A 17,041-nucleotide genomic window follows, 5' to 3' on the forward strand; every position below is an offset into this window, starting at 1 on the left:
TGTACAGTATAAAAACCATTACGCCTATGGAATGTCCCCGCAATTCACAAAAACAAACGTGTGTGTGTGTGTGTGTGTGTGTGTGTGTGTGTGTGTGTGTGTGAGTGAGTTTGTTAGACATGAAAGCGTTTGCAACGGTTTCTGTGTGTGTGAGAGAGAGAGACTGACAGTTGTACATGAAAATGTCTGCGAGTGTGTTTACTTGAGCACAGTGTTTGCTCTGTGTCACATATCTGAGCTCATGGAAAGCTGTACTTTGAGACAGGATGTGGCTCTTCACACACCTGTGAAGAGCCAGCAGTGCATGGGCGTCTGTACGTATACATCCGTGTGTGTGTGTGTGTGGGTGCGCATACATGTCATTGTGTGTGTGTATTTGGGCTGTCACTATGGCTTACCAGCACTAGGCTACAATAGCATGCTGTCATGTGTGGTGTTTCTCAAGGTCTATGTTAACAGCAGGTGATGTTGAAAGTTCATGAGGCTGGTTCTTCAATTATGGAATCAGCCCTCCAGCACATTTTCCTCAATAACGTATTCTGTCCTGTGTCACTTTTATTATATAATTCATTAACCTCCAACACACAACTCTCATTCTTTCATCTGGCCGATTAATATTGGATTTCTTTGGCAAGCAAAACCCCGCTGAGGTCTCTCAATAATATGGGATCATGGTAAATGATTCACCTGCAGTCTTGCTGTTCTTCAAAATATGTCAGTCCACTTACCCAGAAGTGAGACATTTAGTGGTTTGACACAACTAAATGCAGCATCGTTAGACCAGGAGGAAATGTTTTATATATATATATATATATATATATATATTATTGTCGTATATATATACAGTGGTGGCCAACACTTTTTCACACCACTGTATATATAGTTAAAACAGTGGAATGATTCTGTTTCCATTGAGTTTCCACGCTCATTGTTACACAGCTGTGCGGTGATATTTTGAGACAAGATGCATAGATAACCAAAAAGGAAAAGGCTTGTGTGGTTTTATATCGCCGGCAGTTCTTCCTGTAGCACTACTTTGCAGCACCACAGGGGACAAAAAGATGATAACCATTCAGAAGTTAGAAATCAGATTTTTTTTGTTTATGAAAGAAGTCTCGCATGTTCACCAAGGCTGCATTTATTTGGACAAAAAAAAAACTGTAAAAACTTTCTATTATTATTTTTTTTTAAACTTTATTTTTAGCAGCTTTTAGTCTTCAGTGTCACATGATCCTTCAGAAATCATTCTAATATGCCGAGTTGCTGCTTGAGAAACATTTTTTTTTAATTATTATTATAAGTTTTCAGTTGTGCTGATTAATATTTTTGTGGCAACTGTGATCATTTTTTTTCAGGATTCTTTAATGAATAGAATTTTCTAAAGAACAGCATTTATTTGTTCATTTATTTCTTAAATTGTTTAAATTTTGATCAGTTTGAATGTATTCTTTCTCAATAGAAGTATTAATTTCATAATTAATCATTAAAAAAAATTACTGTCCCCAAACTTTTGGACAGTGGTATGTATACATATTCTGTGTATGTATGTATACATATGTATATGTGTGTGTGTGTGTGTGTATATGTATATGACCCTGGACCACAAAACCTGTCTTAAGCAGCACAGGGATATTTGTAGCAATAGCCAAAAATACATTGTATGGGTCAAAATTATCGGTTTTTCTTTTATGTATATTAATAATGGCTGATAATGTTTTTGTCCTCATTTCAGGGTTTGGGAAGGTGCCCTTTACAAGAGCGACACTGATCAGTTTTGTTTCCTTAGTTAACACTGTGATATTATCTTTCTGAGATAGTTGCTTAGTTTCTTCTAATTCTTTGTATATGTTTTAGGTTTTTCCCCATAATCAAGTTATCTCTCTCTCAGTCTCTCTCTTTGTTGTTTTGTTTTCTTCCAGCATGCAGTGCTTTATGTAGCAGCAGCAGCAGTGGTAGCTCAGGCTCAGTTCAGGCTGTTCTTCCTAAGACTGCGGTCACAAATTCACTGATGCATGGGGTGATGAAACTGGCCTCCCAGGTTGCCCCTGACAACAGCGGCATCCACAGTCTGGCTTTCTCACTGCTGGCCAACCTGGCCATCTCAAGGGACTGCAAAGGGGTACTGCTGAAGGTAACTCACTAATTCAGGGGAGGAAGAAATATAACCCTTTGAGACACTTCAGGCTATACAGTAAATATAGCTAAATAATTCTGCTCTCCAGCAAGAAATCCTTTTATGACTCCTTTAGTTGCATATCCAATAGATATCATAGAGAAGTTTTAACAAAACCTTCTTTCTTGTGGTTTTCCCTAGAGTAACTTCCTGCAGCACTTCCTGTCTCTCCCCATGCCTAAGGCAGGTGGTCGAAGCGGCAGTCCGGCGGCGGAGCCTCTGTCCCTCTGGCTCAAGCTGTTGCTGAACGTGTCGTTCGGGGAGGATGGACAGCAGATGATCCTCAGGCTCAGAGGGGCTTTGGAGCTGCTGGTGGGACTGGCCCAGTCCAAACACTCCAGCTCTAAACCCACCATCCTGCTCATTCTCCACAACATCTGCTTCTGTTCCACTAACAAGTCCAAAGTCTTAGTCAACGGTATGAGTGCTGGATTTACAGGGCTTCACATGTTAATGGTTGATCAACATGCTTCTTTTTGAGTGGATGATGCCAATGCCAATATTTAATAAGGCTCAGCAAACATGGTTAACAAAATAGCCAAATGTCGTTTGATAATTATTTGGCATGGCTGATATATTGACCTATTCCCGCCAAAAATAATAATAATTTTTATATTTATTATTTAATGTTTTGTTTTTTGGTAGGTCTGTGATGTAGACTCTAGTCTGTTAAGATCAATTTGACACTGCCAGTGTAAAAATGAACCACTACACACATGTAAGTCTTGCTACACACAAACACTGAAATCCGGATGTGTCATAACAGCCGCAATGAAGTGATAATGCTTTTAAACATCAAACCAACATTTCCACTCAATTCCTTTTTATAGAAAGTGAAGGAAATAAGATGTTTGTCTTAACCTGATGTGAATGTGCACATGAAACCGCAAATACACACTACCAATAAATGTCATTTTTATTACTTATAATTGCTATATTAATGATTTTATATATAAAATTATACATAATGAAAATGAAGATATGTATATGTATATATATATATATATACAGTGGGTACGGAAGTCTATGTATGTATATATATACATATACATAATGTATGTGTACGTGTGTTTTACAAAGTATTACATAAATGCATAAACATGTTTTAAATAAATATTATATATTTCAGATAAAGCTGTTGAGCTGCTCGTCTCTTGTTTGGGCAGTAGCTCATCAGAATTGCGTACCATAGGAGCTTCTGCGCTTTGGACTCTGTTGCACAACAATCAGAAGGTAACGTCATTTATTCAATGGCATCTTGTTTTTGCAAAGAGTTAATGAACTATTAGGAGAAATATTAAATAGTACTACTAGAATCAAGCAATAGTTCTTTGGCAGCGACACAAGACGCTATTCATGATCATTTTATAAACACAAATTACATGCGAGTCTGTCATCTCCCACGTGTGATCCAGCTCACCCTTTATCTTCCCATTCTGCATATCTCCTCTTACAAAGGCAAAGGCCACTTTGAAGTGTCCTTCCATCAGACTGAAAGTTGAAGAGGCATACATGTCTGCCAGGAAAGGTGGGAATATATTCAGTTTGATCATTGTAGAGCCTCTCATTTTTACTCTCTGATGGTACTACAGCAGTAGATGCATCAGGAATGGATCTTTCCTGAGAATTCGAGGTAATTGTCTGTTTGTTTGTTCATATAGATGAAGAGCAGACAAGTGACAAACCCCTGAACGTCTATCTTCTGAAGTGCCTGAGAAATCTCACACACATCTTCAGCTCCTAAGTGCCCCTCTAATGATGGAGATCATGAAAGTCACCGAATAATGTGAACGTTTATTTATGTTTTGGTAAAATATGGAATATGTTTGTTTAATAGTTTTTGTATATTTTTGTTTTGTAGCAAATCAATAAATGAACTGGTTTTACAATAGACATCTCTCCATTCTCCAACTGTCAAAAATGGTCACATGCACTGTAAAACACACTGTATTTTTGGGTGTACCATCACTTTATGGATGAATTACATAAGGTCATGATTTTTCCTTTCCTTTGTATTTTTTATTTTATCATAGGGGAATTCAGAGATTGGTTTTAAATCTGCTCTTTCAGTTTCAGGTGAAAAAAAAAACAATGTGTGTGGGCTAGAATTCAGCCCTTTCTAGTTAGGTGAACTTAACACCTCCTCTCTAATCGTGTTTATCTGCTGGTTGAGGATGTGACTGAAGAGTCTTGCAGCTGAACACTGAAAGTGCTGTGGTCGCCTCAGTCCTCGTCAATGCTGTATTCATTTTGTCTCCGAGAAGCAAGATGGTGGCAGTACAAAAGGATTACTGGTACTTCTTGGTACTCATGATGCAGCTCTGTTTTCTCAAAGGTAATGTTTGTAGCAAAGGTAGACACTTTTGCTTATAAAAAACATTTGAACTGTAGCACATTGTTCTTTATTGGTAATTTATGTATCAAAGGACGCAAGCATGAATGGCTGTTCTCTAGCATGATAAACTGTTCCTGTTTACAAATTAACTGAATTGACTTTCAATGCTGATAGAGTGAATATATAAATGTTTATGATGTCAATAGATGTTTAACGAAGAAAAAGTAATAACTGATAGATTTGTTATAATCCTTTTAGGAAAGGAAAGGAGAATATGTGGTTACATTGAAAGTAACTGGTTTGTACTTGTGGCTGTTGGTTGTATAATTTTTGTTAGTTTAGTACAAAATACAGTTTACTAACCATTAATGTTTAGCTTTATAAGGTTCTTCTGCTGCAATTTCAATAAACAAGGTGCATGGTGACAGAAGCCACACCAGCAATTGTATTTTGTAGGGCTGGGTTTTGACACAAATTTCACAATTCGATTTGATTATCCTTCACAAGCTTGCGATTCGATTCGATTTCAATTCGATTAAATATCGATTATTTTGGATGTATATCGGGTACAGGGCATGACAAATTTTCTCAAGGAAAAAAAAACCTCAACTAATGCTGTAAAATATACCTGAGAGGCGATAAATATGGAAGGCTGAAATTTGCTGATTTATATACAAACACTTTTTGTAACATTAAAATTATAATACTGACTTTAACTTTAATTATATTTCTACTCCAATTCATATTTTTAAATATAAATATTTAAATGGTGGTTGTCACAAAAACCTGAATTTATTCAAACAAATTAAATATTGAATAACAGTTAAAAAATTAGACAAGATAAAGAATGCGTTATATGGTGCATTTTTAGCAAAATGCTCCTCTAGAGTTCATTTTTCTAACTGACTAAAGAGTTCATCGAATGTTTTTCTGTGGTAAATGTGATACGTGACATTGTTTACAAGCTATTGTCATCTTACCGCGGTTGAAACACTGATTGAGTGATTACATGATACGGGATAAGTTGTACTCTTTCTTTTAACATGGCTTCGGATGTTCATTCATGTTTATTTCGTGCTGTAACCGCTATTAAAGCGGAGGAGACGATCAGTTCGCTCTTCTACCCGAGGCGCTACTACAGCGATCTGTCACTCCACATTAAACAGCGCCAAAACGGCATTTAATATTTTAATATTGTAATAAGACAGAATGGTATTGTAATGGACAGAATTTGAAATCTGAGACTTTGTTTCATATCAGAAGCAACAAATCACAAAGCTTATTGCAATTTATTGGATGGGAGCTGCACTACAATGTTCCGTTCATTACCTGACAGGCTAGACTAATCGAGAAATCGATATTTTTTTACCCAGCCCTAGTATTTTGGTACATACGACTTTATTAGGTACAATAAATACTTCCTGGAAATATATTTAATATTTTAAATTATGTTTGATATGGAATCGTAATTTTTAATGGATACAAATCAGAATATATATACACTGAACAAAATTATAAATGCAACACTTTTGTTTTTGCCCCCATTTTTCATGAGCTGAACTCAAAGATCTAAGACTTTTTCTATGTACACAAAAGGCCTATTTCTCTCAAATATTGTTCACAAATCTGTCTAAATCTGTGTTAGTGAGCACTTCTCCTTTGCCGAGATAATCCATCCACCTCACAGGTGTGGCATATCAAGATGCTGATAAGACAGCATGATTATTGCACAGGTGTGCCTTAGGCTGGCCACAATAAAAGGCCACTCTAAAATGTTTTATCACACAGCAATGCTACAGATGTCGCAAGTTTTGAGGGAGCGTGCAATTGGCATGCTGACTGCAGGAATGTCCACCAGAGCGATCTATTTAAAAAAAAAAAAACAATTTTAAGCAACACAACTGTTTTAAAGCCTGATAAGAAATGTTTCTTGAACCGTTTGAAAAAAAGCATATCTGAATGTTTTAAGGATCATGTGACACTGATGACTGAAGTAATGGATGCTGAAAATTCAGATTTGCCATCTCAGGAATACATTATATATTTTTTAAATTGTAATAATATTTCACAATATTACTGTATAACTGTACTTTTGTTCAAATAAATGCAGCCTTGGTGAGCATTGTTTCAAAAACATAAAAAAAAAAATCTTACAGAACCCAAACTTTTGAACAGTAAAGTATTTCTAAAATAATCATTTTTTTATTTTCTTTTTTTATGAGTTAAAAGTATTAAATTTCAAAATCCAGTAATTGCAAATGCCCAGAAAAAAAAGAAGTATTGGTCAGAAGGTGTGTGTGAGCCCTGACGTTCTCTACCAGTATCTGTTCACTTGAAATGATGTACCTTTAGATGATTTTGTATTCTTTTGTGTCCATTTTTATCTCTGTCTGATTTCCTGCACTTTCATAATGTTCTTCTAGGCTCTGTTCAGATGAAAGCCCCAGAATCAAAAGTCATACTGAAGGATGGAATGATATTGGACTGCCTGTGTCCGTGGACTGGCCAGCTCATTATGGTCTCTTGGACTAAAAAGTCTCTTTCAAAACCTGTAGCTGTTTATCATCCTCAGTATGGTACCAACTTTGAGCCATCATATGGCGGCAGAGTGGAGTTTCTGAAAACCACAGAGATGGACGGCAGCATTTCCATAATGAACGTCACTGAGGGTGACATCGGCCAGTATCATTGCTCTCTGCAGACTTATCCTCAGGGTTCATGGACCAAAGACACATTTGTCGAAAGAGCAGGTGAATGAAGAAAATATTTATATTTCGCCATGTTACAGACATGGTAATCCAACAGGTTTAACCCTATAGTGAAAATAGCTAACTAGGTTACAAATTTCCAATGTTAAAGATCTTGTATAACATGACTCCTACTTTTCTTTTTTCTAGCAATCACCACCACCTTCTCTATTCAAACGGACACTAAGCTGGTGGTCACAGAGTATGACAACCTGACCATTAGATGTGACCATGTCCATAACGGTGAGGTTTACCAAGTAAGCATTGAGAAACTGGATACTGAGGTGGGCAGTAGTAATATTATAGCAACGTGTCAGATGCTAGAAGATGGTGTGGAGCTGAGCGAGTTCAACAGTAGAGGACGACTGAACTGCAGTGATGCTATGGAGGTCAGTCTACACCTCACCAACATCATCAAAGAAGACGGAGGACTCTACCGCTGCAACTTCAGCACAGATGCCGGTGTCCAGTCCACCACAGTCCTGCTGACCACTCTGCCTGCTCAAGGTAGGACAAGGGATGAACTATCTGTTTATTTAAAGCAGAGATAACCAGACTGTTTTCTACAAAGGACCAAAAATCAATTGTGGGCTGAAACTTAGATTCAATTGACTTTAAAACCAATTAATTTATATTCACTACATTTCAATGCAAAAAATGAAACACAAAATGTTAAAACAAAGAGATAAATTAGAAATGATGATAGCTTCCACGCATGGCATAATTTTTGTTGCTTAGGCTAACATACAAGATTTATATATAAAGCACAGAAAAACAAGAAATGAAATGATTTTGAGAAAACGAAAATCTAAAATATTGCGTCATTTTGTATTCAAGGTTCTTAATTTTGATTCTGAATAGTTAATACCCCTAAGAATTAAAGCCATTTTTTGAATAACTTAAACCATGAGTTTATAAACATTTTGCCAACAACTATTACTTTTTTCATACTCCATTGTTTTATTTTGAGAATTACAACACTGTCCTGCCGCAGCTCAGTTCTTAAATGTTTTATAATTTTTTCTTTACTTTTGGATAATTTAATAGCTGAAGTTTAATGCCTGTGTTTATCCCTCATTTCAGATTTTAGGGGTCTTCATCACATGCTGTATGTGTATATTGGAGGAGGGCTGGTTGGTGTCGCTCTTCTGATGATTTTATTACTGACGTGGCTGAACAGGTGTGTCATAAGACTGTATTATTCATAAACGCCCAGCAGTTTTTACACTAGCAGTTCAAACCACCTTGAGTACTTGAGTAAGGATGTCTTGTTATTATAGGGTGTGCCCTAGCAGGTGATAAACAGCTAAAAGTATCATTTCCCAATTTTTATGTGGAAATTATGAGGGCTAACATAACCAAAAAAACAGTACAAACAGATTCACTGCTGGTATAATAGCACAGACTTGTGTTCTGCGCATGTTGTGACTGAATTTGGATTGAAGGTTGAAGGACAATGCATTTCCCATAGCTTTCATTAGGTATGAAGTTATAAGCATCTGGCTTGTCTGTTAAGAGGTCTCTCAGATAATTAGCTGTGAAATCCCATCCCCTCTTCGCCTTCACCATATGTCAACACACTTGCTGCCAGCCTCACTAAGTTTTACACTGAGTATGCAGTTTGTTATTTTGCAGTGAAGCGAGGTTATCTCTATACTGCAGTGTATGCTTTCCAGCTCCTTAATAAAATGATTAAGTGGCCTTTAATGTCTGTCATCTAGAGAAAACCGTCACTCAATTTCTAAACTGGTTTTCACAGGATGAAAAGGAAGAGAGAGGAGTACAGAATCAAACTGCATCCTGCAAAAAGACAGGTAAATATGTCAATCAGTTTTGCTCCGCACAGCTGAGCATGTATTGTTGCTGTGTGAATCTTCCACGGAAATGTCCACGTCCATATTTCACTACAAAATCAGGTGTTCAAAAATGATTATTGTGACTTACTTTGGTCACAGTACTTCAGTACTCCTACAGAATTGTAGTGTGATTAAAATTGTATAGTGTGACTATTTTTATAGTATAATGCACTAATCCGGTCGATACTGAAATATATAACAGAAATATAATAATGTTTACATTTAATTTATTGTAATTTCAGTTTTAGTAATTTAAGCACTTTAACTTGAACTTATTTTAATTCAAATTTGTTGTGACTGCAACATTTACAAAGTTTTCTAACATTAATATTTTATCTATTTTCTGAAAAATCATATTTTTTGCTTTAGAATCAAGTTTTTCTTTTAGTTAATAATAACAACACTGAGTATAACCTGGACATATTTCATGAAATTCACCCTCCATATTTCATTGTTGGGATTAACCCATGACGCCTCATTAATAACAATGTCTACAAATTGCAAGGCAAAAATACCACTTGTTATATTCATATCCATTTCCAATGTCTCCCAAATTCATTTTTTCTTTACACAGTATAGTTTAGAGAAATTCTGCACTTTGCATTTTCTATTATAATGTTTATAATTAGGGATGCACGATATTGGATTTTTGGCGATATTTTTCAACTTATTTTGGCCGATACCGATATATTTCCTTTTGTTTGGAAACAACACCAAGTCTCTCCTGTGCAGAAATTATAAGCAAAATATTTTTAATTTTGGTTAGTTTTTAACAATAACTTATTTGTTAGAATTAAATAAACAATAATGAAGTTTTTTTTGACCGTACATTGAAGCTTTGAAAATAACTATAAAAAAACTATTTTAAACACTGCATTTTTCCCCCAGAAAGATGCAGTGTTAACCATAACATTTTATTTTAAGATTTAACATTTGTAGATGGTCTAAAGCAAAAGAGTTGTAAAAATTCTGAAAATCTTTTAGAGCTTATGTTTTGTTTAAAATATAAAACGTATTACACATTAATGAATAAATCAGTATATATAAAATGATTTAATTTACAAGTGTCATGTTTGTGATTTTTTTTCATATAAGCTATAGCTTCTGACCTTTAAATCAAAACATAATAAAAAAAATGCATGACATCAATTACTGCTTTATTTAATCAGAAACACCGTCTAAATGTTATTTGTGTAGGCTATTTTACTTTTAATTTAATTAGAAGTAGGCCAACAGCGCCCCCTACAGATTAAAACTCCTTACCGAATGGGTATTAGGACCTGGGGGAGGCTACAGCTGTTGCAACTGCACGTGCTATTATGGTTTACTCTATCATACACGAACGCGTCATTCTGTACTGCTTTCACTGATTAAATGCAGCGATCCAAAACAGCGAATCTAATCACTATTCAGCCAAAACTTTGCTTCAAGAATGAGCCACACTGCTTACATGATCTAATCACTAGCACACCCTGAGCACATGCGAGTTAACATATTCCTCTTATTGGCAAGACATATCGGCATAATTTTTCATATCGGGCCGATGTCGATATTTACATTTAAAGCCAATATCGGCCGATTCCGATATCAGTCCGATAATATCGTGCATCCCTATTTATAATATTGTATTGAACAGTGGTGTCATGTCCTAGCAGGCCTGAGCTAAATGTGTCTTTGATTATTAACTACCACTAATAAAAGTCCCTTAACACTGAGTACGTTTACATGGACAACAATACTCTGATTTTAATACGATTAACACAATACTCTGATTAAGAATCTACCATGTAAACAGAGATTTTTGATTACCTTAATCTGGCTAAAGTCATAATCTAAGTAAACAGAAATTGAATTAAGACATGTGGAGTATTCCTATTTTAGTCGCATTACTGAAGTGCAGAATAGACATGTAAACACCTTAATCACATTATTACCATCGTGTAGGACTTTTCGCCGCATTTTGCGACAGGATACACACACGGCAGTGCTCAACCGTTTGACAGCAAATAAAAGAGCTTCAACACCGCCATCATCTGTATGCACGTACAAATAATTAACTGCATTTGAAGCTTTCATAAAATTAAAAATGAAACACCCAAAACTGTACATGGCATCATCACGAAGACGAACTAAATGTGAAATTCCGGAGGGGACGTCGGATGGCGTCACGTGGGACGTAATGACGTGTGCCATTACTCTAACTATGTACTATAACACGTAGGGGAACACGAAAGGAATATTCTAAAAGCCACTCATGTAAACACCATAATCATAATATTGGCTTATTTAGAATAAGGTAAATTATTAGATTACTGATGTCCATGTAAACGTAGTCACTGATGCAGTGCAGTAGGTCTAATTCTTCTTTCATTCATAACTCACACTGAATGTTTTCTTTCTATGGCAGCGTAACCCATATGACCATGGCTGTGCCTATGACAGGATGAAAAAGGGGACCAGAAGTGGGGCAAGAGATAAAGATATATATGTTAACTTTCAGATAGTGAGAGCTCATGAAAAACAGAAACAAAAGAGATGAGATACTACCATTCTACAGAGTTAAAACTGAAAAAAACTGGAACTAGTTGAAAAGCTAGCTGTAGCCGAACAGCAGAAACCATAAAACATAAACCAAACACCAGTGCCAAGAAATGCGTTTGCACCTGAATACTAATGGATGGATCAGAGGGGAAATTCCTAATAATGCAGAAGATTAATGGAGCCATGCATATAATTTGTCATCTGATGAACCACTACCACCATCATCGTCATCTTCATCATTACATTAACCTTTCAAGCCTGGCCCAGAACCCACATTACATGGTATTTCGATTGCGTAATGGTGCTGGATATTGGCTGCTCATGACCACATTGTGGAAAATGTCTTCTCTGCTCCTCTGTGAAGTCAGTTTGACAGGTAATCTTCTTAAGAAGCTTTCTGGACTGTATCAAAGCCAGATATAAGCCAAGCACAGTCGCTCTGAGCAGACACCGAAGCAACACTTTAGTTTGAGTGACTCTAATTAACAAATGATTGGACCTCAGAGAGCTTTTGAGTGGATGAATCTTCTCAAAATCACATCCTTGTCTCGTGTCTCAGTTTGGGTCTGAATGCTTTCTCTCTGCAGAAATGGAAGTACCAGCCTCACGAATGAAAACCAGGATACGAAGGCTCCATTATTCATAGGTGAACTGACAATGCTCAGCTTACAGGCGGAATATGATTTGCTTTGTGAGACATAATGACTTTAAATGATTAAGATCATTCAAAAGTTCAGATGTGACGTTTGAGCACAGAGCACTTAACATGTACAGGAATAAAATAAATCACATTTTGATGCATCTACAAATCAAAAATTATACTTGGTACTCTAAAAGAGATGGGATTTGGCCTCATGACACTGTATTATGCCTGTATGATGTTGTTGGAGATATATGTTCTTTAAGGCTCGTATAAAGAAATTAACATTTAATGTTGACTTTTTGCTTTTCTTTTTTCATATACTATTTAAGGAACAACTCTTAAGGGGAAAAAATATATTACATCTAAAGTTTGGAATCAGTAAGTTGTTTTTATTCATTAAATTGATCAAAAATGACAGTAAATATATTTATATTAGGCTACAAAACATTTCTAGCCTATTTCAAATTAATCCGGTTCATTTTAACTTTCTTAAAAAAGCATGGTTCCACAACAATATTAAACAGAACTTATTTCAATATTGATGGTGATAATAAAAATGTTTAAATTTGCAGTACGTAACTTTTGCCTCTCTATCGCCATCTCTGTTTGAAACATTAAAATGCAAGTTACTCGCGGACTTTCTTTTTTTATATATATACGTGGGTTATGCTTCTGCACTACTGCGCGGATGAATATGTGATGGCGACATTAGAGCGGATCTCTTAGATACCTATCTGAATCAAGTGAACAAGTGCTCTAATGATAGTGAGCTACCTATTGAGTCACTGAAATGTCTTACCTGTTCAGCAGGTCATTATTTAATCCCTTCATATCTTGGCGTTGTAGCCACTTCTCAAAAGTCATGCGATATTTAGCCTACTCTTGTTTTAGTACAGGCCTCTGTCGCTTTCTCTTTTTGACTGCTGACTTTCCGCGGTTTGAGGTTTCTTAGTTTTGACAACATATGAATCCCCAAATGACAACGATGATTGCTGTTTAGAACTCTACCGATTAAAAGCAGCCATCGGTTCAAGTTCAGATTCTAAGCAACTGTTCTGAGCAAACGTTCCACACACGCATTAGTAGTCTTGTAGTCTTTTTCTTCTGTTTACAGACGTGACCTATCCACGTACAGACAAATAGCGTCAATTTCCCACGAAATCAGACCCTACACCTCAAATTATAAATCAATATTATAAGCTTACCTTTGCAAATTGAAGTAAGATGACAGTTTTGAACACTGGTGTCTTATACATACTAATAACCGATTTTTGTTTATTTTTAACCAGAAAAGTTACGTATTGCAGCTTTAAGCACTAAATCAACATATTAGATTGATTAAAATATTGGATTTACTATAATTTATTACTATTAATGTTACATTTATGATGTGTTACAATTGCGTTCTATTTCAAATAAATGCTGTTCTTTTGAACTTTATTCATCCTGAAAGTAGGCCTACAAATTCTGTTTCCACAATAATATTTAGCTGTTTAACATCGATAAGATTTTTTTTTCATACTGTTATTGCCTCATATGTTTCACCAAATCAGAATTTTAAAATGATTTCTGAAGGATCATCTTCTTCACGTGCTTCTCAAACCTTTAGCTCCACATCATGAGTTATGACATAATCATTTGTGTTATTATTCTGGTTGAAACAGGTTTTTCTAGCACAATGAGACAAAACATCAACAGTCATTTAAAGGTATTTTAATGGATGAGTAAATCTGAATTGATTGTCGCACTGAATGCATTGTTGCTTCTGTGCACACTTCTATCACCAGCTATCTATACAAGATTGTTTGAACCTTTGAAACCTTTAAAGTCAGAGTTATTGGAAAACCATTTTCCTTTGCAGGGAGAGAATAGACATTTTGTTCTGCTTTCAGACAAATGCCGTGTCAACATATAAACGTAATTCAGTTATAAACATGTTGGATGGCTAGCAGGATGTTAATTTAATCAGCGTTCTAGCCAGAGTCAGAGTCTAAGAGTCTGAAGGCACTTCTTCTGCAGTGTGAGAAGGTTCAGATTAACCGAACCTCCCGTCCAGTGTGTAGACACATTTCAGAAAGTAATTTGATATAAAATTAGGTTTTGGGGGAAATGATTAAATGGAATAGTTCATCCAAAAATGTAAATTATAATGGTCCACTGTGACCAGATAATTGACTCCAGATTAAATGAATCATTCAGGCTGCTTTTGTGAACTAGATCAACAGATTCATTGAGAAGATCTGACTCAAAAAAATGGTTATTCTTTCATAATTTAGAAATAACAACTTTTATAAAGCGAGCTAAAAGATTTCCGCTGAATGACTTAAATTTGGGTCTGTTCATCACGCAACACTATTGTATGGCTTCAGAATATTCAGAATCATGTCTTGTGGACACTGTTATGATATAGCCCATGCTTTTGTGTCATTTTGAATTGTTTTCAGATTTTATGGAAAAGAGCAGCCAGCACAGTCTTCAAAATATTTGTGTTCCAAAGAAGAAGAAAAAAAGACTCACACACGTCTGGAAAGTGAGTAAATGATAACAGAATATCCCATTTTTGGGTGAACTATCCCTTTCAAAGTATATATTTTATATTTTTTTCCATTTCCCCCAAAACACCACACTGCACACATCTACAGACAACATGGCTGCATATAATGAACCCCAAAGCAAATGACAAAAGTGCAAAACAAGCTCTAATTTAAAAGTGCAGGGTGCTAAAACACAAACAGATACTGTTTGACAGAATCTAAGTAGGTGTCCCATTACGACGACAGACAAAAATGCAAGAAACTTGTTGTGTAAGCGCTACAGCGCATTAATATTTACAGTAAATCTGAAAAATAACCGCAGAAAGTACATTCGTCTTAAACTACACAAGGAAAATAAAGCTTATGGTACAACTTTTTGCCTTTTTTTTTTTTTTTCAACGTACAAAAAGAGGCTCTTAGTATACCCACTGTTCTAGCAGCCGCTAGAGGCCGCTGTTGCTTGCTCCTGGTTCCGTTCCTCCTCCGTCTGCTCGGAAAGGAAGCTTTGAAACGTCTGCGCTCGTGGAATGAGTGTCATAGTCAAGCTCGTACCTTAAAAAAGCCAAAGAGATCATAACGCATGTTATTGACACGGCACTGATTCCAAACGGCATTCGAGTAAAGATAATAAGAACTGTACGGCAAAACACGTTTCTGTGCATCGATTAACTTGTGCTTTTGAATGCAGCATTGATCGCCTTTGTGCATTAATATCGCACTGCTCCTCAAACAAGACGGAAAAAAGATCTTGGCATCTCTCCACCTATCAGTGTTTGGCACGCTCGCAGGAGAGGAAGATGGCTAAACTCGATTTTCTTGAGGTGATTGTGTGATCAATTATGGATGAGGAGTAGAATATCCAGGGTGAGACGAGGATACCTGCTCTCCAAGTAGGTTTCTTAACAATCCCAAGCCCATATATAGAGCACTGACTCGAACAAATAAAAGCTCACCGAGCGAATGACAGACTTTATTTACAATCCAACCGAGCCGCTTCTGAGAAACGTACATGTATTGCATGGAAGATTGTAACTTGTTACAGGTGGGTGGGTGGGTTAGTTAGGGTGAACTGTTCCTTTGGTTGCTTTTCTTTAAAAAAAAAAAAAAAAAAAAGATTTTTTTAGCTAAACAAGAGGGCCGAGTCCTGCGCCAGCTCTCTGTCCCCAATTCGCAAACTATCCGTCCTAAATAATAATTAGTGCGTCCCAAATCAGAGCTGAGAATAGTATGCTAAAGGTGCATAGCATTTCCAGTGGATTTGTGCTTTTCAGATATCACTACACAATGTCTTGCAAAAAAGAACAAGAGGAAATGAGACTGTTCTGTTTCAATTGAACGGTCTCATTTTATCTATTTTGTAAATGCATGTTATAGATTTTATTGTGAGCAATTCATCCATGGATACATTTTATTTTTTTTAACCTCATAATGTTTAATCAAAATGTCATAAACGTCCAGTGAAACGACAGACTTATGCCAGATTTCTCCAATCACTTAGTCTGCTTAACCCTGTAAAGCCTTACATATGAAATTAGTCAGATTTTATATTTATATTATTTTTAATGAAACATTTTATTGAACCTTTATGTATTTTTTGTTATTATTTTTTATTTATTTTGAGTATCACGTTTGATATATGAGGCTTTCGTGGCTTATATAGAGCTCACACACAAGGGAATTTTTTTTTTAATGAAATACCGATAGCTTGTATTTAAATCAATGAGATATAACAGTATAGAACAGTGTTTTCCAACCTTTTTTAAGTCGCGGCACCCTTTGGAAATTTTAACAAACTTGTGGCACCCTACAAAATTAATTTTGTCACAATATTTGAATTTCTAACGTCGATATGATAATTTGAAAAGTATAGATATTCGGTACAGCAGGGAAGAACTGCAGAATATAATGTCATACAGATATTTTTAATATTATTAAAAAAAATTATCAATCAATGGTGGCAATCAGTAGGCTAATGTCTAATGAAGAGACCAATTTATATGACAGATTTTAATGTAGGCTTTTATACATATGTAAACATTATTTAATTACCATTATAACTAGCTATCTCACACATTTTTGCTCACTCAGTGTATTTTTGATTTTACAGTGGGGTAATTTTGTTGCAGTAGCACGAGATAGCTTGATTTCAAACTTTGAATTGAATAAAAAATAACAAGTAAGCAGTCAGTAATAAAATAAGAAATAAAGAAAT

General features: G+C 35.7%; 2 protein-coding genes and 1 pseudogene across 3 annotated transcripts in view; 2 read left to right on the forward strand and 1 right to left on the reverse strand.

The window, feature by feature from the left end:
• Nucleotides 1-3,917, forward strand: part of LOC107657791 (rotatin-like) — a 90,383-nt pseudogene extending 86,466 nt beyond the window's left edge.
• A 502-nt stretch (nucleotides 3,918-4,419) lies between these two features.
• On the forward strand, nucleotides 4,420-12,501 carry LOC107657817 (CD226 antigen-like). Of its 2 annotated transcripts, none has more exons than XM_016446067.1 (6): nucleotides 4,420-4,508; nucleotides 6,932-7,258; nucleotides 7,406-7,762; nucleotides 8,339-8,435; nucleotides 9,015-9,069; nucleotides 12,240-12,501. In XM_016446067.1, the coding sequence occupies exons 1-6, from the start codon at nucleotides 4,442-4,444 to the stop codon at nucleotides 12,264-12,266; spliced, it is 930 nt and encodes a 309-aa protein (XP_016301553.1). In that variant the 5' UTR covers nucleotides 4,420-4,441; the 3' UTR covers nucleotides 12,267-12,501. The 2 variants fall into 2 exon arrangements, with proteins under 2 accessions (XP_016301553.1, XP_016301552.1); XM_016446066.1 differs by having other exon boundaries at nucleotides 11,519-12,292.
• Nucleotides 12,502-15,262: 2,761 nt separating this feature from the next.
• The window catches only part of dok6 (docking protein 6), a 77,172-nt gene continuing 75,393 nt past the window's right edge, over nucleotides 15,263-17,041 (reverse strand). Inside the window, exon 8 of the mRNA XM_016446036.1 lies at nucleotides 15,263-15,381. Coding sequence (XP_016301522.1) covers nucleotides 15,263-15,381 — 119 coding nt within the window. The remainder of the gene's footprint in view (nucleotides 15,382-17,041) is intronic.

The sequence above is a fragment of the Sinocyclocheilus anshuiensis genome, unplaced genomic scaffold, assembly GCF_001515605.1.
Source record: "Sinocyclocheilus anshuiensis isolate Anshui unplaced genomic scaffold, SAMN03320099.WGS_v1.1 scaffold7, whole genome shotgun sequence".
NCBI classification, from domain to species: Eukaryota; Metazoa; Chordata; class Actinopteri; order Cypriniformes; family Cyprinidae; genus Sinocyclocheilus; species Sinocyclocheilus anshuiensis.